The 27,412-nt window shown below is 44.6% G+C and overlaps 1 protein-coding gene across 3 annotated transcripts in view; it reads right to left on the reverse strand.

Annotated features, from left to right (window-relative positions):
- Window positions 1-431: 431 nt before the first annotated feature.
- The window catches only part of CHD1 (chromodomain helicase DNA binding protein 1), a 110,679-nt gene continuing 83,698 nt past the window's right edge, over window positions 432-27,412 (reverse strand). For 2 of the 3 annotated variants that reach the window (XM_073544699.1, XM_073544862.1), the window contains 11 exons: window positions 23,789-23,927; window positions 23,317-23,467; window positions 19,862-19,981; window positions 17,548-17,697; window positions 7,611-7,850; window positions 7,377-7,514; window positions 6,553-6,731; window positions 2,941-3,037; window positions 2,775-2,826; window positions 2,298-2,508; window positions 432-1,377 (listed from right to left, as the gene is read on the reverse strand). In XM_073544699.1, coding sequence (XP_073400800.1) covers window positions 1,017-1,377; window positions 2,298-2,508; window positions 2,775-2,826; window positions 2,941-3,037; window positions 6,553-6,731; window positions 7,377-7,514; window positions 7,611-7,850; window positions 17,548-17,697; window positions 19,862-19,981; window positions 23,317-23,467; window positions 23,789-23,927 — 1,838 coding nt within the window. In that variant the 3' untranslated portion in view covers window positions 432-1,016. Of the gene's footprint in view, window positions 1,378-2,297; window positions 2,509-2,774; window positions 2,827-2,940; window positions 3,038-6,552; window positions 6,732-7,376; window positions 7,515-7,610; window positions 7,851-17,543; window positions 17,698-19,861; window positions 19,982-23,316; window positions 23,468-23,788; window positions 23,928-27,412 lie in introns of all 3 variants that reach the window. The other variant, XM_073544779.1, reaches the window with a different exon arrangement.

The raw sequence follows: 27,412 nt of genomic DNA on the forward strand, positions 1-27,412 counted from the left end.
TTTTAAAAAAAAAAAAAAATTAAAGGAAAACAAATGGATTAACAATAAAATTTTGGCTGGCTCGGACAATAGAGCTGCTTGTCTGACAAGTTGCCTGATTTTAAAACAATACGTTAAACTATTTCAGGCTGCATAAAATCTCTCCAAGAATTAATTTTATCCATAGATTAATCACAACATTGACATTTGCTTAAAATTAGTAAGAAAAAAAAAAAAAAAAAAGTAAAATGTGTACTATAAACTGGAACACTAAAAAACATAAAATGGAATTAAGTGTTCCCTTTCCCCCTGTTTTTTTTTTTTTTTTACATTCTGAACATTTATTCCATAAAAACTAAAGATAAAAAAAAATGTAATGAATGTACATATATTCCATACTTTATGAGAAGGCCTGAGTTGGTGGGGAAAGGAACAGTCAAAGAAAGCCTGAGGAAAGAAGAAATGTCCATTTAATTAATTTACAATAATTTACAGCAGTTTTTGTATAAAAAATATTACAATTGATCACAAAAAAAAAAAACTGGCTATTTTACACTTTTAGGTACAGGTTTTAAATATTCAAGCATATGATGAGAAGCGGCAAGGTGGTTGCAGTGTACAATGTAAACAAATAGCTTTGGAAAGTGAATAAAGTCCTTGAGAGCATTTCCCAGACAATTAAAGCCTCTCCAATTACTTGTCTTCATGATCATAGGTCAAAAAGGTGGTCATAGTTCAAAGATGTTTGTTTTATACCTTTTTAATAAAATTCAGTCAAAATGGGCAGTGCTGAGGTCTCCAGAATAGTAAACATCTAAGTTCATTAAAAAAAACAATGCCACATTTGCAGCACAGTGCAGCATATACCTTAAATACAAAAATATTCTCTGATCTGGTGTGATGCTAGACCTTGCATTCAGGAAAGTAGTAATGTCTGCACTGGGCAGATCCAGTCCATTTCTTTCAAGTCATGTAAGGCAATCACTGTGATAATTTTACGGAATATGGCTAATGTCCAGGACTGTGATGGCCCTGTGTTATGTTTTGCGGCCACTCCATAAATGTTCCGGCGTACTTTTATGATCTGAAGAACATTCAAATGGTGATCTGCGCCCCAACGGTGATCTAGAATCATAAGGAGACCTCTGGTCCAATGGAGATCTTGGCCCACTACTAGAAGCTCTATGGTCCATCTGCCAGTCTGAATGGTACCGGTAATCCCTGGAAGTTTTGTGATGGCTGTAGTCAGAACTGGATCGGTGATCTGAATGTAAACGGTGCTCAGAATGGGATCGGTGATCGGAAAGTGACCTGTCCTTTAAATTTCCTTCAACGTTTGACCTATGATCTCTGCTTCTGTGGTCATCTAATTTTCTGTGTTTGATTTCACTGTGGTACCTAAAAGAGAAACACATGCATTAACCCGATTGGCATGTAAAATATAGTTTTTAAATAGAGTCACCACAAAGGGAAAAAGTATAGAGTATAGGAAATCAGTAAATGGGCTGCTTAGGAATACAAAACATGGTTGCCTTCATCCAAAAACAGCACCACACCTGTGCAGAGGTTAGGTCTGGTATTTTCACTTCAATGGAGAGGAACAGCATTCCAGATGATGTTTAGTGCTGTATTTAGAAGAAATTTGCCATGTTTTTCCTTATGCTGAACAATTCTGAATTGATTTATTATCAAATCTTTAGGTAATGTTCAACATATGCAGAAACGGTTTAAACATTGCCATCACAGGCATCATTGGCTGTTCCCACTGAGGCTCAAATCATCAGTAATGACTTTGGGATCCAGGGAAAAACCAGGTACACGAGAGAGACCATCACAAACACAGAGAGAACATAAAAACTATCCTCAGATGCCATTGGTCATCTCTGAACATAGGACATTGGAGCAAGGAAACTGTTCTCAGCCTAATACATCAAACGCCTCCTAATACAAAGAACATGAAAGAATGGAAAGCTTATGACTAGTGATGTGCGAGCATCAAGGTGTTATCCAAGCATGCTTGCGTGTTAAAAGAATATCTTTGGCATGCTCGAATAATATGTTTGTGTCACCGTTGCTGCATGTCCCGCATCTGTTCTACAGCCTCAACACATGTAGGGAATGCCTGATTTTTAGGCAATCCCTGCAGAAGGTTGCTGCTGTTGAACAGCCGTGAGACATGCAGCCTCGGTGACTTGAACATAGAGTAGCTTCGGCGCGCTCGAATAACACCTTATCCACGCACACTCGTTCATCACTACTTCTAACGACTATACAGGCCCTAGAGAGCACAACACTAAACGGCAGCCCTGGACACTTACCTGTCCTGCTTGTAATGATGATCCCAGTCTCGATGGTCTTTACCATTGCTGAAGTTAGAATACGGTCTTTTTCTGGAATCGCCCTTGTAAGCATCACTGTGATGTCTGTCCTTGTGATAGTGATCGTGATACTGCGACAGATGTCGATCAGAGGAATAACTATCTCTGCTGCTGTCATCATGATTTGTGTTTTCTTTTAACCTTTCAACATCTAAAAGGAAAAAGTATTAAATGTGGTGACTGTATACAAGATATTTCCTTATCTGTATTGTCACTATCAGCAAAAACACTTTTAAATGTACTGAAAACGCATCATATACCAAAAAGTGTAATGCTATGTGAGGAGGAGACCGGGAAATGTCAGAAAATGGGGAGATGCTCTAAAGAATCAGAAGGATGCAATACTAGGGTGAAAATTCTCAGTACAGGTCTAGACAATACAGGGACTAAAAAATGGATGCAACAACAGTAAATTACCTGGGTGTCGAATGATTGTGTTTATGCTGCTGCTGACATTCTGGTCGTTGTGCTGTAGGGTGGAAGGGGGAATAGATCAATGACAATGACTGACAAGAACCGGGGTCCAATAGATCAATTGCTTGTTAAAAACAACAAAAACAAGATTGGAGTTGTGAATGATTACCTGAGATTCCTGACGCTTCTTGATGGCGTGCTTGTAAAGTTTATGCAGTTTACGAGCATCAAACTCTGTAAACTTGGATACAAAAATCCACAAGTTTCTAAAACGAAATGATAAAGCTATTGTCAATAAAAGTGCAAAAGACTATAGAAGAATTAGCTGCCATAACGTAATGCATTACTGTGAAGGAATGCCCTGCTTGTTGTAGCCAAGTATAAGTTAAAACCCAAACTGGAATTTTATTTAGAAATTACAGTAGCATATAAAAGTTTGAGCACTCCTGGTCAAAATTACTGTTATTGAGGACATTTAAAGCCTAAAGTTAAAGATGACACATTTCCTTTGTATTTGAGGCAAAACATACCGTATCTATATTTTCATCTTACACATTTTTAAAAATACAAAAAGGAAAATGAAGATGTGCAAAAGTTTGGGCACCCTACATGGTTAGTACCGAGTAGCACCTCCTTTTGAAAGTATTACAGCTTGTAAACGCTTTTTGTAGCATAAAGTCTGGTTTGAGGGATTTTCAACCAATATTCCTTGGAAAATTCTTCCAGTTCTGTGAGATTCCTGGGTCGCCTTGCATGCACTGTTATTTTGTCGTCTAGCCAAAGATTTTCAATGATGTTCAGATCAGAGGACTGTGAGGGCCATTGTAAAACCTTGACTATGAGGTAGTCTATTGTGAAGTGTGTTTAGGATCATTATCCATTTGTAGAAGCCATCCTCTTCCTCTTTTCAACTTCAGCATTTTTTTTTTTTTTTACAGATGGTGTTATGTTTTCATCAAGGATCTGTTGAAGTTTTATTGAATCTATTCTTCTACCAGTAAAATGTTCCCGGTGCCGTTGGCTGCAACACAACTGCAAAGCATGATTGATCCACCCCCACACTTAATAGTTAGCGAGATGTTCTTTCCCTGAAATTCTGTGCCCTTTTTTCTCTACACATACATTTGATCATTGTGACCAGAGAGTTCTATTTTAACCTCATGGGTAGAGATAAGCGAACATCTTCTAGCTATAGCGCTTACTGAATAAGCTGCATCGGGACCAGGCTAACTGGAGTGCTCCGATAATCAGCTGTTCGTAGGCCGCACCTGCATGTGTTGCAGCTGTGTGACAGTCAACACATGCATGGAGCCTGTTTGTTGGACTCTCCATGCATGTGTTGTGCCTGTCACACAGCTGCGACACATGCAGCTGCGGCTTGGAACAGCTGATAATCGAAGTGCTCCAGTTAGCCAGGTTCCCGATGTAGCTTATTCGGTAAGTGCTATAGCTTGTTGAATAAAGATCGAGCTGAAGATATTGGCTCATCTCTACACATCGGTCTGCAGGACGTCTCCAAAATACATCAAGCTTGTTTAGATGTTCTTTTGTATACCTCTGACGCTGAGTTTTATGGTGACCACAAAGGAGAAGTTTTCTTCTGATGACTCTTCCATGAAGGCCATATTTGTGCAGGTGTGTCTGAACAGGAAAACACTGTCCACAACTCCAGCGTCTGCTAAATCTTTATGAAGGTCTTTTTCAGTCAAACAGATGTTCCGATTTGCCTCTCTAGCAATTCTACAAGCTGCTCTCACTAAAAGTTTGCTTGGTCTTCCAGATCTTATCTTAACCTCCACTGTCCCGGTTTTCTGTAATTTCTTAACTACATTTCAAACTAAGAAAAGGACAACTTGAAAACGTTTTGCTATCTTCTTATAGCCTTCTCCTGCTTTGTTGGCCTCTACCACTTTCATTTTCATAGTGCTAGACAGCTGCTTAGAAGAACCCATGGCTACTTCTTTGGCACAAGGTTAGAGGAGGCTGGGTTTTATAAAACTGGTAAATTTGCATCACCTGGCCTTTCCTAACGATGATACAAGCCACTACCTTTATAGGTTAATTAAGGTCTGAAACTTTGGTCAAAGTTATCTGAGCACACAAATCTCTAAGTGTGCCCCACCTTTTGCATTGGCCCATGTTCTTTTTTGGAATTTTTAAAATGTAAAAGACGAAATTCTATATATTTTTTGTCTAAAAGACAAAGGAAATGTGTTATCTTTAACTTGCTTAACTGTTCATAATAACAGTAATTTTGATCTGGGGTGCCAAAACTTTTACATCCCACTGTATAGCCAAATATTAGTGAATGATGTTAGTGAATAAGTGAAGGTTTGCCGTTCTACTACTTTTGTGTTGTAGTAGCATCTATTTTTGCAAATATTTCAAGCGATCTGGCATGTCACTTTTGTATTAGCTGAAAAATGGTGACTGCAAACAGAACATCAAAGTTTGACTGTCATAACTTCACATTGTGGGAGGAATTAGTCTTTAGTTCTGTACTGGGCCCTTTCTTCACTTCTTGACCAAGCAAATTTTCTGATTTTATCTGTCATAAGCATATAATGGCTTAAAATGTTACTCGCTGGCTTTTCAAATAAATTTGAGAGTCTTTTTTGCGATACATAGGACTTAATTTTTATGTGATCTAGTAGAAAACTCTAAAGAAAAATGTACTTATTATTCACATTTTTTTTATGACCGCTTAAAAAAAACAAAAAAACCCTACATTTTAAACTTGCGCTCCTGTTTCCACAGGATTGGCAGCGCTTTTATTTTTCACGATTTTTATTCTTCCTTTTTTACTTTTTTCCACACACTGTGCCCCCATAGGATCTTGAAAGCTTTTTGCTGGTAAGGTGTGGGGATGGGATTGGTGACATTTTAACAAATTATATATTCTTTTAATAGCTGATTTAATTCATAACTGTGGCTAGTATATTCAAGCAAATTCAGCCAAAGCTCCTGCCCCTATAACAGAGCAATCTGGTTCTTCTAGGCAGGAGCGGACACAAACAGAAGAAAGCCCCCGAGCAGGAACAATATATGGGCAGTGTTTAGTCCAACAGCTCACTATAATACACAACTCCACCTGCTATAGAGGTAAAATTGGGCCACCTTATCTCTTGCCCTTGTGTGGCTCCACAGATTGCACCAATGGTATGTCTGCCTCTGCTCTCAGGACCTTGCAACGCTTGCTCTGTTCCATGTTTAGTACTGTGTATACAGCAATCAGGAAGGCAGAGAAGATATTGAACCATCTCTGCTGTTTCTTCGGGGTGACTGGCTGTGACTGATAGTCAGCTCCTTGCTGAAGCAATTTAGTCTGCAACGACATTTTGGAATGTCAGTTTAGAGTAAACCACTTGGACCACTTGGACAGTAAACGTTTGTAGGCAGTCCAGAACTGGTTAAGAAGGCTCTAAATGTGTTTAATTATTAGGTACGCAATGGAATGAGATTTCAGGCCAGAGATGTGAGAGCAGGCAAAACTTCAGGACTGCTAAGCAGTTTAATCCCCTCTTTGATATTAAAAATTCCTTATAATGTTAAAAATCAGATAACACTGAAAATTAGGGCAAACAAAGCACATTAACAAAATAATTTATACACCTATTCTTATGTCATAAATTTGATGCAACCTATCAAATTAGAGCAATAAGTGCCACATTTTACATTAGGCAGAATTAGAAAATTATAGACAAAAATCCAACACGTATAACATAGTAAAACAGTTGTATGTTCTATAAAATGTTATGGCAGACAAAAGCCATTCACTTACTTCCTCCACTGTTTTATTTGTTCTGGGTTTGCATATTCTTTCAAGCATTCAGTTATATGGTCCCCGATCTTAATCAAACACTGACGGGTGTGCTCAAGCTGTTCACGCTCAGAGAGTCCTTTTTCTGGTCGATCTAACTGTTTTAACGCAGCTTTCACTGGCCTCATTCGCTCTTTACACTAAAAAAAAAATATATGATATTTTTGCGATTAAATACATTTCAAAAATTAAATACTTGTCCAAAAAGATCATCTCTCACCTGAGAAACAGTTGCCAGACCCCAAACATGTCTACTGTCCTATTAAATCAGTGGCAGCAGCGTGTACTTCATAGATAAGTACTGCTTTTATAGAAAAGTCTCCCAAATATAGAAAAGTGTGTGTGTTTAAATATATTCTATATAAAATGAACCAATAGGAAAAATTTATTGTTCCCGGGTACTGGCCGGCAGATGCACTTGTGCATGCGCCCAACCATTTTCTTCCTGGAAGAAGAAGGCGGCACCCATTGGGGGGAAGCATGCGGGCCAAGGACCACCGGGAGGGTACCGGGGGTGTGTGTGTGTGGGGGTAGCCGAGACCCCGGAGAAAATCCAACGCTGGGGGACGCTATACACTTTCTCCACATGCACTGTGGTTTAAGTACATTATCTACCGCCATTAAAAGGAATATCGGCGTTCATTAAGGGGTTTATATACATGACCAAAACCTTTCACCTCCAAAGAAACAATGAGGAAATGCTGGTTATTAATTTACTGTAACCAAAAATTAAAATAGTCAGCAATCAACGTAGCTAATCTCTTAAGTAAATCAGCAATAATTACCACACTAAACGTCTTTTGATCCAGTTCTTCTGCCTCTTCAGAAATAGGAACGGGATCACTGCTTGCAGTTATGTGAACAGGGGTTTCAGCTGAAATATTTTTCTTCGCCTTTTCTTTTTCTGGTTTCACATCATTTACCTATCAAAAAAAAGTTACAAATCGTCAATGTTTATCTGTAATCTATGGAATAAATTAATAATATACCATTCACCAAGAGCAGAACATGTGACTGACCTTGTCTTCTTTAATTTCTTTATCTTTTATTAGCTCTTTTGTTTTAGCCTCCTTTTTGTCTTTTTCCTCTTTCTTTTCATCGCGATCTTTCCTTTCTTTCTTAGCCTCTTTCTTGTTCTCCTTTATTTCCTTTTTCTCTTCTGGCTCCTTTTTTAATGGAACTTCTGCCTCTGTCCGTTCCTCATTTTCTCTTTCTACTTTAGCTTTTTTACTGTTTGTTTTCACAGAAGCATCTTCTTCCTGCGACAAAAACAAGATGATCACTTTCAAGAGCACAGTAGAAAACAGCATTATGTATTAATTTATTCCCTGCATGGGAAATGACCACTGACCACCATAGTCGCAAACATTTCTGGGGACATTTACATACAGCCTCAAACTACACAATCACCTATTACATAAACCACACCCAATTCCACCCAGTGTTAACATCAACCCTGCAACCCTTATGGCCTAGTAACACACCGTAGTGTTACTGATCAAAGAGATAAGCTGACAATAATTGCGAGGTAAACTCTTCTGACTTCTTGAGCCTCGCTAACTATGCCCTTTTAGATACACCTTATAGGGGACATCAATATTAGACAGGGGTCACATGCAGTGCTTTAGCCAAAGCCAAAAATGGATCAAGCAAAAGGGAGTAGTCATAGCCTTAAATTTCCAATTAATTCAAAGTTCACTCCTGTTGGAAAACACTATACAAGTAGTACGTGGGATTCTCCATCCTTAATCCCTTTCTGACATCTGACGTACTATCCCGTCCATGGACGGGTTAGTACGTCATAGCGATCAGCGGCGCTCACAGGGTGAGCGCAGCTGATCGCGGCCGGGTGTGAGGTGATTATCACAGCTGACACCCGGCACTATATGTCAGGGGCGGTTAACCCCTGGCACACTGCGATCAAACTCGATCACAGTGTACCGGGGGTTTAGGGAAGCATCGGCAGGGAGGGGGCTCCCTCCGTGCTTCATTGAGCCCCCCCGGAACAGCGCGATGTGCTGCGCTCCGGGGTCCTCCTTCCCTGCAGGTCCCCGGATCTAATATGGCGGCGGGGACCTTCAGGGAGCCGGCTTCCTCAGTGCCTGCAAAGCGCAGGCATGAGGAAGCCTTCTGCAGTGCCTGTGTCAGATCGCTGATGTCACAGCGATCTGTGATGTGTCAGATAAGCGATCTCACACATGACAGTGATGTCCCCCCTGGGACAGTATAATAAAGTTAAAAAAAAAAAAAAGAAAAAAAAGTGTAAAATAATTCATAAAAAAAAAATCGCTAAGGCTAGTTTCACATTAGCGCTTTTGAGCGCAGCGACGGCCTGCGCACGGCTGCCGCTAAGCCCCGCCCCCTCCCGCGCCTCAGCCGGTAGCTCCGCCTACCGGCGCATGACGCTGCATGCGTCCTGCGTCCCCTATCTTTATCACTGGGGGCGCAGGCCGTGCGCAGTATGCGTTTGGCGGCGCATGCGTCCTTTTCACGGTGCACCGAGCGCAACCAAACTGCAGCAGGTTGCGTTTGGCGCTGGACGGCGCACCATGAAAAGGAGAGAGCTAAGCGCGAGGCCTGACTTTAATCCAGATTGAAGGAATTCCAATATGTTCAGAATGGAAATATGTGGTAGAAACGCGTAGAATAAACCACTGATAAACTTTATTAACCTTCTGGAATTTCATCATTTGGGCAGCGCGAACAAAATCCAGGTATTCCTTTGCAGAGTTTTGTTTCAGAGAGTCGGTGACCGACTTGTGGATCTGCAGCAGCCCTTAGCTATACATGCTTTGAATACCTACTACCAGGTGAGCAGTTTTCTGTCAAACCGCTTACTTTATTTGTGGGATAAGACCCTATATAGCACTTGTGTCTCCCTCTTTCCTCACAAAACGGAATGGAAATATACCAGAGGGAATCGACCATGATCCTTGCACCACGAAAAGAAGGTCTTCCAGGCGCGGTGCTAGATACACATGGACACAGGCTTCCTAGCACTAATCATGGTGGAAATCACGTCATGAGAGATCCCAGCCTGTGCCAGAAATCCAGGATTCAACGGCCACGCCGTCAGAGACAGGGCCCCGGAGTTCTGGTGGTAAATCAGGCCCTGAGAGAGATCCATGCAATCTGGAAGTCGCCAGGGGACGTCGGCGACTAGTTGTATTAGTTCTGTGTACCATGCTCGGTGCAGCTAATCCGGCGCGACTAGGATCACTGGTACTCCCTCCACTCTGATCATCGTGATCACCCTCGGAAGCAAGGGAAGAGGGGGAAAGATGTACGGGAGCCGGAAACGGTTTCATGGCAGAAACTAGGGCGTCCGCTCCGATGGCGCATGGATTGCGCGATCGGGCAATGAACCGAGGAACCTTGTTCTTTAGTCTTGAGGCCATGAGATCCACATCCGGAGTCCCCCAACGATGACAAATCTGCTGAAAGACTTCCGGAGGAAGAGACCACTCTCTAGAGGCAAGGCCTTGGCGACTGAGAAAATCTGCCGCCCAATTGTCTACGCCCGGGATGTGGATTAATGAGATGGGCGAATGGTTGATCTCGGCCCAGTGGAGGATGTGACTCACTTCGTGCATGGCCATCCTGCTCCGAGTACCTCCCTGGCGGTTGATATACACTACAGCCGTGGCGTTGTCGGATTGGATCCTGATGGGGTGACCTGCGAGGAGATGGTGGAAACTCTGTAGAGCTAATCTGATCGCTTGTATCTCGAAAATATTGATGGGGAGATGTGACTCTCGAGTTGACCAAGGACCCTGTGTCATGTGGTGATCTAAGACCGCACCCCAGCCCTGAAGACTTGCATCGGTGGTTACAACCAACCATCTTACTGGGAGAAAAAGACCTCCCTTGATTCAGGGAGGACCTCAGTGTCAACCACTTGCGGACTTGTCTGACCTGCAGGAACAGAAGGAACCGACGGTCCAGGGAGAACGGGTTCTTGTCCCAAGCTAACAGCAACGCATATTGTAAGGGACGGAGATGGAACAGTGCGAATGGGACTGCTGCCATTGCTGCCACCATCTTTCCGAAAATTCTCATGCTGAAACGAATGGAGTGAGAAACCGGTTGGGAAAGAGTTCGCGCTGCCTGTTGTATTGCTTGGGTCTTTTCTGGAGGGAGAATGACCAACCCGCGGGAAGTGTTCAAGATCATTCCTAACAAGGAAAACTTCTGAGCCGGTTCTGGGAAAGACTTTTCGAAGATTATCTTCCACCCCAGATGAAAAAGTGTATTAACTGTTAGGCTAAGTGCACACGTACCGGAACTCTCGCGGAAACTACCGCGAGAATTCCGGAATTCCAGTCCGCGGGAAAATCGCATTTTAAATTCCCGCGATTTTCCCGCGGAAAAACTAGCATTTTGCAAGCGTAACTAGCTTGCAAAATGCTAGCGTTCTCCAAGCGATCTGTAGCATCGCTTGGAGAACTGATTGACAGGTTGGTCACACTCGTCAAACACAGTGCTTGACGAGTGTGACCAACTTTTTACTACTGAGGCTGCTTATGCGGCATCAGTAGTAAAAGATAGAATGTAAAAAAAAAAATTAAAAATAGTGTTATTCTCACCCTCCGACGTCCCGCGCATCCGTTCCCAGTAGTCCTTTGCGAAAATGCCCGCGATGACGTCAGTTCTCGCGGGAACGCGACGTCTCGCGGTAATTCGCGATGACGTCGCGCGAATTACCGCGAGACTTCGCGATCCCGCGAGATCGGACGCCATCGCGGGCATTTTCGCAAAGGACTACTGGAAACGGGAGCGTGGAGAGAGGCGGGAAGGCTGCGCGGGACGTCGGAGGGTAAGAATAACAATATTTTTTATTTTAAATTCTATTTTTTACAGGGATATGGTACCCAAAGCCCGGAGGACAGTCTCCTCTCCTTCGGACCGTGGGTACCATCCGCAATTGTTCTGCTTACTTTCCGCATGGTGTGCACAGCCACATGCGGGAGGTAAGCGGAACAATGCATTCCTATGGGTGCGGGATCGCCGCGATTCCGCAAAATAATGAGCATGCTGCGGTTTTTACCGCGAAGCGATTCCGCTGCGGTTAAAAACCGCAGCATTAGCACAGCATTGCGGAATCCCATAGGAATGCATGGGATGCTTATTTTTCGCGGCAAAATCGCGCGGTTAAAACTGCCGCGGAAACGCGAAAAAAACGCCACGTGTGAACTCAGCCTTATATCCACGGATTCCTCGCAGGCTGGAAGGGACGGACCCTTGATGAGCAGGTCGTCCAGATATGGTAACACCACTACTCCCCGAGAGTGGAGAATGGCCATGACCTTGGTAAAGACCCTGGGGGCGGTGGCGAGACAAACTGATCTAACAGTTTGAGAGCCAGTATGGGCCATATCATCCTGTCCTTCTTTGGAATCACAAAAAAAGTTTGAAAAAAAAAACACCCCTGAACCCATCGTTGAGGGACCGGGATGATGACTTCGTCCCTTTGCAGAGCCTGAACAGCCCGAAAGGAGGCTCTTGCTTTTTTCTTGGGGGGGGGGAGGGGGGAGAGGATCGGAAAAAACATGTTGGGGGGGGATTCCATCTTGTATCCGGAGGACACCACCTCCCTGACCCCACTTGCTGTGGACCGCAAGCCAGGTGTGATTGAAGTAAAGTCATTGCGTAGAAGATTCATGAGATCTGGCTCCCCCAGATCCAGATACCCTTGGCCTGGGCTTCCAAGAGCGGTTAGGTCTGCATGAAACCTGGGAGCCTCTGTCTCCGCGCGGGGACCGGCCTGATCCGGAAGAGAAGGTAGAGGAAGACCAACCGGAATTGTGGCGAAAAGATCAAAAACGCGTTGGCTGTTGGTTGTGAAATGGCCGAACAGCCTTTTGTTGGGGAATGAATTTACTCTTTCCCCCAGTAGTATCAGAAATGAGCTGGTCCAGTATCTCTCCAAAAAGGCGACCAGTTTGATAGGGCAGAGAAGTCAACGATCTTTTAGATGTGGCATCCGCCCGCCAGTCTCGGAGTCATAGGGCTCTTCGAATGGAAATCGCATTAGCGGCAGTTTTGAGCAGCGCAATTGCAGCATCTAAAGAAGCGTCCACTACAAGGTCCCCTGTGTGAATGAATTATCTGCCTGTTGATGCTGGTTGTCCCCAGAGGAAGATTGCTACCCTAGAAGGCAGTAATTAAGACTTCTTCCCCAATGGCCATTGCCTTAGCGACCCAAGTCGCCGCGAAAGATGGAAAAAGCGCAGCTCCTGAAGCTTAAAAAAAAAAAAAACTGAGCAGGCCAGATAATCAATTTGATGGTCGGAGGGTTATCTGACTGAGAAGTAGAGTTGAGCGAAACAGGTCGGTCAGATTCAGAAGTCGCCGACTTTCGCCAAAGTCGGGTTTCATGAAACGAAATCCGACCACAGTGTGAAGTCGGCCATGCGGTCGGCGACCCAAGCGCTAAAGTCGGGTTTCGCCGAATGCTTGCACGTGACTTTTTTCAGCCAATGAGAGAAGCTGAGCGTAGCGGGAGTGGGAGAGAGAGAGAGAGGGAGAGGGAGGGGGAGAGGGAGAGAAGAGAGAGAGAGAGAAGAGAGATTTCACCACCTCTAGGGTTAAAATTCATGCCAGGTGTGTTTACAGTCCTCCACTCACTGCCGACTTTTCTCCCCATTGACTTGCATTGGGTTTCATGTTTCACGACTTTATCCTATAGTCGGCCGATTTCGCTCGACTCGACTTTTAAGAAAGTCGGGTTTCATGAAACCCGACTCGACCCTAAAAAAGGCAAAGTCGCTCATCTCTACTGAGGAGCCCTCAGAAACGGATAGGAGCGTTTTAGAAGCAAGACGCAATACAGAAGGGTCCACGGAAGGGGATTGTAACCAATCCTTCATTAGGTCTGGAACAAAAGGGTATTTAGCCTCAGTAGACTTTTGCCCTGTGAACCGCTTATGTGGCCAATCCCTATGTTTCTGGACAAAGTCCTTAAACTCCAGATGGCTGGTAAATAACCTGCGCACACGTTTGGTCCTCTTAAATGAGATAGCGTGTTCTGGAGCGGGAATATTTTCCTCATCCAACTTCCGAATCCTGTTGACTGATTCTATAAGAGAATCGAGCGACTCTTGGTCAGTTGGAGGATTCTGAGGGACTGACGTGTCAGATAAGAATTCAGAGTCGTGCTCGCTGCGAACATTAGGAGAGGGAGAGAGACAGAACTCACCGCACCGATGCTGAAGCGCGAGTGTGACTAGGGGACGCGTCATGGGTCCGCTTTCTAGAGACCTAACCATCCCTTGAACGAGTACGGCCCCTGCTGGTGGACGGTTCCTGGCCGTCGCCAGGGCCCTCCTCGGGCGGTAAAGACGCTTTCTGACTTAAAGAGGATTCCCGGAGGGCGTCTATAGCCTGGGTCAGTGATTCCACAGACCGTGACAGGGACGCAGCCCACTCAGGGGGACTAAACGCAGGAGGCCCATGAGCAGGGGCGCAGTCCGTGCATAACGGATTAGTCTGGGCACTGGGCAAGGCAGTCTTGCAAGTGGTACACACGGTAAAAAACGCAGTGTGCGTCTTAGCAGCCCGTTTAGCTTCTTAAATTGAGACTCGCTCCCCTGACAGGGTTAAGGGCAGAGTCTAGGCTGCAGAGAATGTGCAGAGAAGGGGTTAAGCTTTAATCTGAGGGCAGATGCAGCTTACCCATGGTCCTGTGCTGTGTCCCCGGGAGGAATAACGGTGGCCCTGTGTGACACCAGGTTCTGTCCGTCAGTGTACACGCTTTGCGGCAGTCCCAGATCAGGTAGAGAAGGGGTTCAGCTTTTGAGGTAAAAGAACATGGCCCCCGATACTAGCAGGGCGCCTCTCGCACAGAGCGAGGAGCGCCAAAGCCGTGGGCAGCGCTATGCAAATTCCGGCCTAGTAGGCCTAAAAGTCAGGGACTAAATTTCTGGCCTTCTCGCGGTAAGCGCCGGGCGGGGGGGGGGGGGGGCGCGACCGGGCACCAGTGTACCGCCGCTGACAAGGACCCAACCCCATACCTCCACTCTTGTGCTCAGGCCTTCCAGCTGCAGGTGTCTCAACCTCCGGCCGATGTAGCAGAGCTGGAGGAGGTCTTAAAGGGGTATTGCTCAATCGATCCACCCTGTGGCAGGGGGATGGAGAGCTCTGAGGCTGATTCAGGGCATCTGAAAAGCGATGCTTAAGTCCTCTCCATGCACTCCTGTGCTTAGTTCTGTTGCGCTTGCCCTCGTATCCGTGGAGTACCGACCGTAAGGGAACCATCGTCAGAGGAATCAGCCCCATTCGCCGCAGGAAAGTGTACGGGGAGGTATACTCCGCGTGCTTGCTTGTTGTTGGTTCGGGGGGAGAGCGGTCCGTTGAAAGGAACTGTCGCCTCCTTCACTCCGTTAATTAAAAAATTAAAATTTACAGAAAATTAAAAATAAAAAAATAAAAACGGTGGGGTCTGAAGCCAGACCCAAGTGCCTCCTATAGACACTAAGCAAGAACTGGAGAAATCTCAGCCAGCGAGAGGGTGTATACTGCAGGGGAGGAGCGAACTTTTTTCTGGTTTACTTAGTGTCCTCCTAGTGGCCAGCAGCTTAACACCCACTGTCTCTGTGTCCCCCAATGAGGCATAGGAGAAATATCATTTTTGTGGAAAAAAAAAATGTTTTTTTTATTTTCACGCCCGGACGTTATAAACTTCTGTGAAGCACTTGGGGGTTCAAAGTGCTCACCACACATCTAGATAAGTTCCTTAGGGGGTCTAGTTTCCAAAATGGAGTCACTTGTGGGGGGTTTTCACTGTTTAGGTACATCAGGGGCTCTCCAAATGCAACATGACACCCACAGACCATTCCATCAAAGCCTGCATTCCAAAACGTCACTACTTCCCTTCCGAGCCCCGACGTGTGCCTGTACAGTAGTTTTCTCCCACATAAGGGGTATCAGCGTACTCAGGACAACTTGGACAACAACTTTTGGGGTCCAATTTCTCCTGTTACCCTTGGGAAAATAAAAAAATTGGGGACTAAAAGATCATGTTTGTGGAAAAAATATTTTCACGCCCGGGCGTTATAAACTTCTGTGAAGCCCTTGGTGCTCACCACACATCTAGATAAGTTCCTTGGGGGGGGGTCTAGTTTCCAAAATGGTGTCATTTGTGGGGGGTTTCCACTGTTTTGGCACATCAGTGGCTTTCCCAACGCGGCATGGCGTCCAATCCCAATTCCAGCCAAAACAGTCAAATGGCGCTGCTTCCCTTCCGAGCTCTGCCATGTGATCAAATGGTGGTTTACCCCCACATATGGGGTATCAGCGCACTCAGGACAAATTGCACAATAACTTTTGGTGTCCCATTACCCTTGGAAAAATAAAAATCGAGGGTGAAAAGATCATTTTTGTGGAAAAAATATGATTTTTTAATTGTACCGCTGTACGTTATAAACTTCTGTGAAGCCCTTGTGGGTTCAAAGTTCTCACTACATATATAGATAAGTTCCTTGGGGGGTCTAGTTTCCAAAATGGGGTCACTTGTGGGTGGTTTCCACTGTTTAGGCACATCAGGCGCTCTCCAAATGTGACATGGCGTCCGATCTGAATTCCAGCCAATTTTGCACTGAAAAAGTCAAACGGCGCTCCTTCCCTTCTGAGCTTTGCCATGCGCCGAAACAGTGGTTCCCCTCACATATCAGGTATCAGGGTACTCCGGACAAATTGCACAATAACTTTTGCAGTCCAATTTCTCCTGTTACCCTTGGTAAAATAAAAAAAATTGGACCTGAAGTAATTTTTTTGTGAAAAAAAGTTAAGTTCATTTTTTTTTTAAAACATTCAAAAAATTCCTCTGTAGCACCTAAAGGGTTAATAAACGTCTTGAATGTGGTTTTAAGCACCTTGAAGGGTGAAGTTATTAGAATGGTGTCAATTTTGGGTATTTTCTATCATATAGACCCCTCAAAGTGACTTCAAATGTGATGTGGTCCATAAAAATAAAATGATGTTGCAAAAATGAGAAATCGCTGGTCAAATTTTAACCCTTATAACTTCCTAACAAAAAAAATTTTGTTCCCAAAATTGTGCTTATGTAAAGTAAATATATGTGAAATGTTACTTAAGTTTTTTGTGTGCCATATCTCTGATTTAAGGGCATAAAAATTCAAAGTTGGAAAATTGCGAAATTTTCAAAATTTTCGCCAAATTTCCGTTTTTTTTTCACAAATAAAAGCAAGTTATTTGAATGAAATTTTACCACTAACATGAATTACAATATGTCACGAGAAAACAATGTCAGAATCAGTGGGATCCATGGAAGCGTTTCAGAGTTATTACCTAAAGGGGACAGTGGTCAGAATTGTAAAAATTTGCCCGGTCATGAACGTGCAAACCACCCTTGGGGGTAAAGGGGTTAAAGAAGATGTCCAATAAATGTACAACCCTTTTTTTAAACAAAGTAATCCCCTTTAAAAAAAAACAACATATACTTACGTCTCACGCAGTTACCATTCCAGCTATGTAGGAACTAGGTCTCCTGTTGAATGCATGACATTGCCTGCAGGGCTCACAAACAGTCAACGCCCGCTTTTGGGATTCTGCACTTTAACTTCACCTGGACGAACCTCATACAAGTGGATAAGTAAGATAGCAGCAGACCAATATTTGCCACCGATTGTTATGGCACGTAAGCCCTGCAGCCAATGTTACGAGAACACCAAAACATCCGCACTCTGGTGCCGGAGGTGAATTTCTGTTTGTATTTTAGAATGGGGACTACGTCATTTAAAAAGGGGCTGCCCAGATAGAGCACAACCCTTTTAAAGATATCAAATTCAGGTGGTATTTCCCTAATGACCACCATTAACAGCTCCTAAAATATCCTGATTAATGAGTGCTGTTTGGGTGAAGTTTTTGGTGTAAAGTGTCAGTTGTATCCAATTATAATGTTCTCTGTGTGAAACAGTGTGCATTTGCTAAACTTGCCTTGTCTTCATCATCCTCATCATCCTCTTCATCATCTTCCTCTGATTTTTCTGACGTTTGCGGTGAGGATTCACTTTTGACTTCTTCAATTTTCACAGGTTTCACCGTTTTACTTTTCTTTGCTCTCGTCTTTCTTCGTTTTGAGCTTCCCTACAATAAAGTTATGATGTTAAAAAAAAAGCTCAACTGAAAAATAAAAACAATGCAAATAGAATTTATTACTGCTAATAACGTCATTGCACACACAATGTACATCATGAGACAAAATACAACTGCAAGGAGTTTGTAATGTTCTCACTGTGTTTGCATGGGTTTCCTCTGTTTTCACTTCACACGTCAAAGACATACTGATGGGTAGACCATCCTAAGGGGGGCACGCGTGTGGGGGTCTGGCACGCATCTCCCTGCAGCATAAGTATCACTGCAGCAAAACTATCTTGAAGATACCGTTATTCCAACGGCAGTTAGTCACGGCAGGAGTCAGGACCCCACAATATGTACCCGTCTCTTTTGGGTATGTCTGCTGAGTAAGCACTTCTAATTACTTGGATCTAGATTTTCTATTAACCCTCTTACTCCTTTTCACCATGTTTACATATGCCCTTACAGTGTTTGCCCCATTAATCCTCACTCTCCTTCGCTATCTCCAAACCCCAGCACCCTCTAACCAAATAATTATCTCCCATTCCCTCCTGCCTCCCCCACCTGACCTCCTCTGCTCACCTGCTCCTCAACCTCAAATCTGTCCATCACTCCACTGAGACAGCCCTGACCAAAATTACTAACGATCTACTCAAAGCCAAAGCAAACGGACAATACTCTATACTCCTGCTTCTAGACCTGTCCTAGGCTTTCGACACAGTTGACCACTGCCTCCTACTACAGATCCTCTCCTCCTTTGGCATCAAAGATATCGCCCTATCCTGGATCTCCTCATACCTTTCCAACCGCATATTCAGCGTCTCCCACACTACCTCCTCATCCCACCCTCTCTCTGTTGGAGTCCCCCCCCAAGGTTCTGTTCTAGGACCCCTATTCTTCTCAATCTATACACTTGGCCAGGGGCAACTCAAAGTCCCACGGATTCCAGTAGCACCTTTATGCTGATGACACTCAGATCTACTACTCTGGCCCAGACGTCAACTCTCTGCTGTCCAGAATCCCGGATTGTCTATCAGCCATATCCTCCTCCTTCTCCTCTCGCTTCCTCAAGCTTAATGTTGACAAATCTGAGCTCATCATCTTTCCTCCATCTCACAGATCATTCTTACCTGACCTATCACAATTAATGACATCACGTTTTCCCCCGTACCGGAAGTCCGCTGCCTCGGAGTAACCTTTGACTCTGCCCTGTCCTTCAAACCGTACATCCAAGCTCTTTCTACCTCCTGCCGCCTCCAGCTCAAAAATATTTCCAGAATCAGTCCTTTCCTCAATCTACTAAAATGCTTGTGCATGCCCTCATCATCTCCTGCCTCTATTACTGCAACATCCTTTTCTGTGGCCTCCCTGCTAACACCCTCGCACCTCTCCAGTCCATCTTTAACTCTGCTGCCCGACTAATTCATCTCTCTCCTCACTACTCCTCCGCTTCTCCCCTCTGCAGATCTCTTCACTAGCTCCCATTCCCTCAGCGTATCCAGTTCAAATTACTAATAATGACCTACAAGGCCATCTACAACATGTCTCCCCCATATGTCTCTGAGCTAATCTCCCGATACCTTCCCTCATGTAATCTCCGGTCCTCCAAGTCCTCCCCTTCTCTCCTCCACACTTATTCGCTTCTCATCCAACTGCCTCCAAGACTTCTCCCGAACATCCCCCATCCTCTGGAATTCTTTGCCCCAACATGTCCAACTATCAACCACATTAGGATCCTTCAGACAGAACCTGAAAACACAACCGCTTCAAGAAAGCTTACAGCCTGCAATGACCCCGCTACCTCCTCACCACTACCAGAGATATCGCCTCAACCAACACTGGAACTGCTGCAACCCACCTACCTACTGTATACTACCCCATCATCCTGTAGAATGTAAGCCCGAAAAGGCAGGGTCCTCTCCCCTTTGTATCAGTCTGTCATTGTTAGCTTGTTTACTGTAAGTGATATCTGTAATTTGTATGTAACCCCATCTCATGTACAGCACCATGAAATCAATGATGCTATATAAATAATAATAGGGAATTTACATTATGAGCCCCAAGGACAGTGATGTTTGTAAACGCAGTGGAATTAATGGTGCTATATAAGATAAATAAAATTGTTCTCAAAAGTTGTACAGATTCCTTAAAGAATTCATGATTAACAACTCACTCCCGAAAGCCGTTGTGCTTCTTTTTTAGCCAGGTCCTTGCTCAGCAGTTTAATGAGGTAGTCTGCTCTGGTCTGTAATTGCTTAGCTTGGGGCTTCTTATCTGGATCATCAGGCAATATCTAAAACAGAAGACAAACAATCAAACGAAAGGTTAAAGTCACTTTTCTTGCAACCTAAACCTTTGGCACTATAGTGATATAAAACTTCAATACATGCCATTATCAACTTATCTACATAGAAAAAAAAAAAACGCACAAAATTCAGCTGGGGGGAATTCAGTTTTATAAATTTGCCACATCTTGCCATAAAGCAAAATTCTTGCCAGCTTTCAACTGTTACACCAATACCTGTCACTGATTATAGTGAATCTATCAGGAAGTATTTGATTATCCCCTGCCACAAAGTCTGGCCCACTTTTATGAAAAGACATGGGGCTGGCAGAAAAAGTGTCTAAATTGGCAACTTTTATGTGGTGCAAAATGTCTGTAAATATTTTGATAAATTCCCTCTGGACCGCTCTCTCCCCTATTTGCCTGGAGTGGGCATGATGTACAAGTATGAGCAGAACGGCTTCTTGCAATGTGTAGAGCTGGAGAGTAGTTACAACCGTCAGTCTCTAAAAGAAGCAATAATTAATGTCTGACTACTGCTTCATTCATACTGGGGACCCAGGACGCCCTGTTCTATTGATCAGTGGGATTCCAGTCATGGGGCTTCCAGTGGCTATACATTTAACATCTACTGATCAGGTTGGATCCTTATATGCAAATGGTGCCACACACTTTATTCCACAGATGTGAAACCTTTAGAAATTAGCTGGAAGATTCTTCACCTTATCTCACAGTCTAATAATATACAAGTTCCTCTCAACTTAAGTCATTTTAAAATCATTTTCCTGCACGCATTTATTAATGAAAACAGCACAAAATTATGGGGGACAACAAATCTTAGTCTCCAATTATAGGGATCCAAGCATCTAAATGGCAAATGTTTTATGATATGAAGTCATAAAAACACTTTGGTGGGACACTAAGTACTCCACTAAAAAAAAAGTCAATGACGTGCACTACAACATATGAGATACACGAAACCTAAGTGACAAATAAATGTCTATCGGCAAACAAAACAGAAAAGCAATAAAATCATGCACAAGACCAGAGTTAGTATTATAAATAATAATAATAATAATAATAATAATAATAATAATAATAATCTTTATTTATATAGCGCCAACATATTCTGCAGCGCTTTACAGTTGAACAGTTTCAAACACAACAGTCATAAGTAACAACGTTAACAATACAATAATTAAAGCGAAATAAGACGACCCTGCTTGTGGAGCTTACAATCTACAATGAGGTGGGGGAGATACAAAGCATAGGTTTGTATTTACAATGATGTATTTACAATGACGGTCCAGCCATCTTCAGGGGGTGGGGGTTAGATGGAGATAGTGAATGGGCTACACACACACAAACATAACATGACTTTGATTACTGAATGTGATAGGCCGCTCTGAACAAATGCGTTTTGAGCGAGCGCCTAAAACTATGCAAATTGTGGATGATCCTAATATCTTGGGGTAGAGCATTCCAGAGGATTGGCGCAGCACGGGAGAAGTCTTGGAGTCGGGAGTGGGAGGTACGGATTAGGGCAGAGGTTAGTCGAAAGTCATTTGCACAGCGCAGCGGTCGGTTAGGCCGATAGACAGAAATGAGGGAGGAGATGTAAGGGGGTGCCGCACTGTGGAGAGCTTTGTGGGTGAGAACAAGTACTTTGAATTGTACCCTGTAATGAATTGGCAGCCAGTGTAACGACTGGCGAAGAGCGGACGCGTCTGAGTAACGATTAGCCAGATGGACAACCCTGGCTGCTGCATTAAGGATAGACTGGAGAGGGGAGAGTCGAGTGAGAGGGAGGCCAATTAATAGAGCATTACAGTAGTCCAGGCGGGAGTGGATCCGGGCGACAGTGAGAGTTTTTGTTGTTTCCATGGTGAGAAAAGGGCGGATTCTAGAGATGTTCTTTAGGTGTAAGCGGCATGAGCGGGCAAGAGATTGTATATGGGAGGTGAAGGAGAGATCGGAGTCGAACATAACACCCAGACAGCGTGCCTGCTGTCGGGGTGTTATTATGGTGCCACCCACAGAGAGGGAAATGTCAGATTTAGGGAGGTTAGTAGATGGTGGGAGCAGAAGTAGTTCAGTTTTGGAGAGGTTGAGTTTCAAATAGAGAGCAGACATGATGTTGGAGACTGCAGACAGACAGTCAGTGGCGTTCTGTAGTACAGCGGAGGTAAGGTCAGGGGATGATGTGTACAGTTGTGTGTCATCAGCATAAAGATGGTACTGAAAGCCAAATCTGCTGATGGTCTGTCCAATTGGGGCCGTATAGAGAGAGAAGAGAAGGGGGCCAAGGACTGAGCCCTGAGGTACCCCAACAGTGAGAGGAAGAGGAGATGAAGTGGAGCCAGAAAACAGAACACTGAAGGAGCAGTCGGAAAGATAGGAGGAGAACCAGGAAAGAGCAGTGTCCTTAATGCCTAGTGACTGGAGCCTAGAGAGTAGGAGAGGATGGTCAACAGTGTCGAAAGCTGCAGAAAGGTCGAGAAGAATGAGCAGAGAGTGGTCACCATTACGTTTTGCTGTCAGAAGGTCATTGGTCACTTTGATGAGTGTAGTTTCTGTCGAATGTAGGGGGCGGAAACCGGACTGTGAAGGGTCTAGGAGGGAGTGAGTGGAGAGGTAACGGGTAAGGCGTGAGTATATCAGGCGCTCCAAGAGTTTAGAGATGAAGGGGAGATTGGAGACTGGTCTGTAGTTGTTTGTTGTTTGTTTTATAAACAGCGGACAAGACGCTACAAAAGAAAACCCAATATGAAAAGTCCTCAGCAGGCAAAAAACACTAAAAACATTCACTACAAATTACATCCACAATGGGACCTTGGAAAAAAAAAGGAAAAGAAAAATCCTTAACCGTATTAATCTGAGATAATAGAGAATGGGACTATGGGTGTCAGGTTAGATCACGGGTCTCCCCCGCCAGGCGAGATCACTGTCCTCCCAGCAACTGAGCAGTTGCAGGCTCACAAATAAGCTCCCTGATGAAGCGCTACATATCACAGGACACACGGCATTATACAGATAAGTGTCTTTTTTGGAGGGACCTTTGAATATTTCAATATCTGGCATATTTCATTTGATACCATATGTGGATTGGCAGTATTTGGAATATATCCCTCTTGTGAGAGTATCCTCACAGCATGGTTACCTGATAAACAGAGATCAGATGACTGTGGCCGGGCGTGCCATATGGTTCACCAATTGTTGCCACAATTTACCTGCGGCTGCCATTGGTTCCTTCTCGCTAATATGGAAAGGGAATTGGAGCGGATACAGTTTCTTCCTGTATTTGCCCAAACACTAATGTGCACTTACAGAGCAGGTCATTTTACCTTTTGTGTTAAGTTGAGGTCAGGATCCATTTTTATCATTTCCCAGCTGCCATAACCATATTCATAGATTCCAATTAAAAGATTTGAGTCGTCGTCTTTTTTCCAGTCAATGTCAAAGTGTGCTGCTTTTGTGTGGCACGGAATAACATATCTAACAATCAGGAAGAGAAAAAGTAAAAACTATACAGAAAACATAAAAACCAAGTGGAAAAAAAAAGGTTTCTGCAGATATCAGATTTTGAAATTCATTTCTAGCATCATGTGAGAAATATTAAGGGGATAGGAGACCCAGGGGTCTGTGCTCGAACATATCTTTTTGGCAGATTCAGCTGCTTTATGGTTAAGTTCCGCATATGTGATTTGAAATAAAGTGTTCACCTCTGCAGATACCTGTGGATTTTATGATCAAACCTAGTTTGATGGCTACAGAATTAAGTCCTACCATAAACACACTGTGCTAAATGCTACACACCTTTTCCTATCGTCGGGTTCTGGAGGAATAGATCTATGCAATGGAAGCAGCTCTTCTTCATGAGAACTGACCAGCTTTGCATTAACTTGTACTCCTGAGATACGGAACGTTGGTCCTTTTATTTTTCCTCTCCTTCCACCTAGGACGAAAAACAATTTGAAAACCATATTAAACATGCAATATTACAAGAATCTCGATTTTTTTTAACCTGTTACTTACGTCGGCCGTACATGTACGGTGCAAGTCGGTAGCGAGTGTATGCAGCGGGCTTAAGGGGTGAACCCTCCCCATGCTCAGCAGGTGATGGCTGTGCGCTTACAGCCAGGACCTGCTCCGAACAATCGTGAGTGCTGCACTTGATTGTTAACCAGTTAAATGCCAATGTCAAACTCTGACAGCAGCATTAAAAGCAAGTCGGCATGGGGGCGCATCATTCCATGTGACCATCGACGCGCCCATGACATGATCGTATGGTGCTGATGGATTGCTATGACAGATGTGGCCGGCTTCAAAGGAGACCATGATTTTTACTATATGCAGCACACCTGTGGCATTGATGTATATAGTAATAATATTAACAATCTGTATTTATATAGCAACAACATATTCCGCAGCGCTTTACAGTTTCAAAACACAAGTCATAAGTAACAACGTTAACAGTACAATAATTAAAGCAAAATAAGATGACCCTGCTTGTGAGAGCTTACAATCTACAATGAGGTGGGGGAGATACAAAGTACAGGTGTGTATTTACAATGGTGTATTTACAATGATGGTCCAGCCATCTTGAGGGAATTGGGGATAGAGAGAGATAGTGAATGGGCTACACACGCACACTTAAACATAAAATAACTTTGATTAGGGAACATGATAGGCCGCGCTGAACAGATGCGTTTTGAGGGAGCGCCTAAAACTGTGCAAAATTGTGGATAGTCCTAATATCTTGGGGTAGAGCATTCCAGAGGATTGGCGCAGCACGGGAGAAGTCTTGGAGTCGGGAGTGGGAGGTGCGGATTAATGCAGAGGTTAGTCGAAAGTCGTTTACAGAACGCAGCAGTCAGTTAGGCCGATAGACAGAAATGTGGAAGGAGATGTAAGGGGATGCCACACTATGGAGAGCTTTGTGGGTGAGAACAAGTACTTTAAATTGAATCCTATATGGAATGGGCAGCCAGTGTAACGATTGGTGAAAAGCGGACGCGTCCGAGTTCCGATTAGCCACATGGATGACCCTGGCTGTTGCATTAAGTATGGACTGTAGAGGGGAAAGTCGAGTAACAGGAAGGCCAATTAATAGAGTGCTGCAGTAGTCCAGGCGGGAGTGGATCAATGCGACACTGAGGGTTTTTGTTGTTTCCATGGTGAGAAAAGGGCAGATTCTGCAGATGTTCTTTAGGTGTAAGCGGCAAGAGCGGGCAAGAGATTGTAAATGGGATGTGAAGGAGAGATTGGTGTCAAACATAACACCCAGACAGCGTGCCTGCTGCCGAGGTATTATTATGGTGCCACCCACGGAGAGGAGAGGGAAATGTCAGATTTAGGGAGGTTAGTAGACGGCGGGAGCAGAAGAAGTTCAGTTTTGAGAGGTTTAGTTTCAGGTAGAGAGCGGACATGATGTTGGAGACTACGGAAAGACAGTCACTACCTTGTCCTGATGAAAATTCAGGAACGGAGGACGGCAGGACAGGGCCGCCAATTCCGAAACTCGTCTGATTGACCACCTTCCAAAAGAGAATAGTTAGTGGTACGTCCTGCAGCAGTTCGAAAGGAGCCTCCTGTAAGGCCCCGAGAACCAAGTTAAGGTCCCATGATTCAAATGGCCTTTTATAGGGAGGCCCTACATGAGAAACTCCCTGAATGAACGTCTTGACCTGAAGTTTGGTGGCAATTTTGCGTTGGAATAGCACTGACAAGGTTGAAATTTGGCCCTAGAGCGAGCTAAGCGAAAGCCTGACTTTAATCCTGACTGAAGGAATTCCAATATGGCAGGAATGGAAAACACTAAAGGGGATTGACCATGACCCTTGCACCACGAAAAGAAGGTTTTCCAGGTGCGGTGATAAATGCGCATAGACACGGGGCTTCCTAACACTAATCATGGTGGAAATCACAACTTGAGAAAACCCAGCTTGTGCTAGAATCCAGGATTCAACGGCCATGCCGTCAAAGTCAGGGCCCCGGAGTTCTGGTGGTAAATCGGGCACTGAGAGAGTAGATCCATGCGATCTGGAAGTCGCCAAGGGATGTCAGCGACTAGTTGTACTAGTTCTGCGTACCATGCCCGGCGCGGCCAATCTGGCACGACTAGGATCACTGGTACTCCCTCTGCTCTAATCTTCTTGATGACCCTCGGGAGCAAGGGAAGAGGGGAAAAATGTACAGGAGCCGAAACCGGTGCCACGGCAGAAATAGGGCGTCCGCTCCGATGGAGCATGGATCACGCGATCGGGCAATGAACAGAGGAACCTTGTTGTTTAGCCTTAAGGTCATGAGATCCACATCTGGAGTGCCCCAACGACGGCAAATCTCCTGAAAGACTTCCGGATGAAGAGACCATTCTCCCGAGGCAAGGCCTTGGCGACTGAGAAAGTCTGCCGCCCAATTCTCTATGCCCGGGATGTGGATCGTGGAGATGGGCGAACGGTTGGTCTCGGCACAATGGGGGATATGACTCACTTCGTGCATGGCCATCCTGCTCCGAGTACCCCCCTGACGGTTGATATATGCTACCGCCGTGGCGTTGTCGGATTGAATCCTGATGGGGTGATCTGCGAGGAGATGGTGGAAACGCAGTAGAGCTAATCGTATCTCCAAAATGTTGATGGGGAGACGTGACTCCTGAATTGACCAATGACCCTGTGCCATGTGGTGACGAAACACCGCACCCCAGCCCAGAAGACTTGCGTCGGTGGTCACTACCAACCATCGTACTGGGAGAAAAGACCTTCCTTGACTCGGGGAGGATTTCAGTGTCCACCACTTGAGGGCTTGTCTGACCCGCAGGGGCAGAAGGAACCGACGGTCCAGGGAGAACGGGTTCTTGTCCCAAGTCAACAGTAAGGCTTGTTGCAAAGGGCAGAGATGGATTTGTGCGAATGCTACCGCTTCCATTGCTGCCACCATCTTTCCGAGAATTCTCATGCTGAAACGAATAGAATGAGAAACCGGACGGGAAAGAGTCCGAGCCGCCTGTTGCAAAGCTCGGGCCTTTTCTGGAGGGAGAATGACCAACCCGTGGGAAGTGTCCAAGACCATTCCCAAAAAGGAAATCTGCTGGGCCGGTGTTGGGGAAGACTTTTCAAAGTTTATCTTCCAACCCAGGTGAGAGAGAGTATTTTCTGTGATATCCACAGATTCCTTGCAGGCTAGAAGGGACGGACCTTTTATCAGCAGATCGTCCAGATACGGGAGTACCACCACTTCCCGAGCGTGAAGAATGGCCACGACAGCCTCCATGACCTTGGTAAAGACCCTGGGGGCGGTGGCGTCCGAAGGGCAAGGCAACGAACTGAAAGTGTTCCTCGGGAATTGCAAAGCGCAGGAACTGCTGGTAGGACGGGCAAGTCGGGATGTGAAGATAAGCATCCTTGATGTCAATGGATGCTAGGAACTCCCCTTTTTCCA

The sequence above is a fragment of the Dendrobates tinctorius genome, unplaced genomic scaffold (assembly GCF_039654945.1).
Source record: "Dendrobates tinctorius isolate UK_male_01 unplaced genomic scaffold, ASM3965494v1 ptg000003l, whole genome shotgun sequence".
In the NCBI taxonomy this organism is placed as follows: Eukaryota; Metazoa; Chordata; class Amphibia; order Anura; family Dendrobatidae; genus Dendrobates; species Dendrobates tinctorius.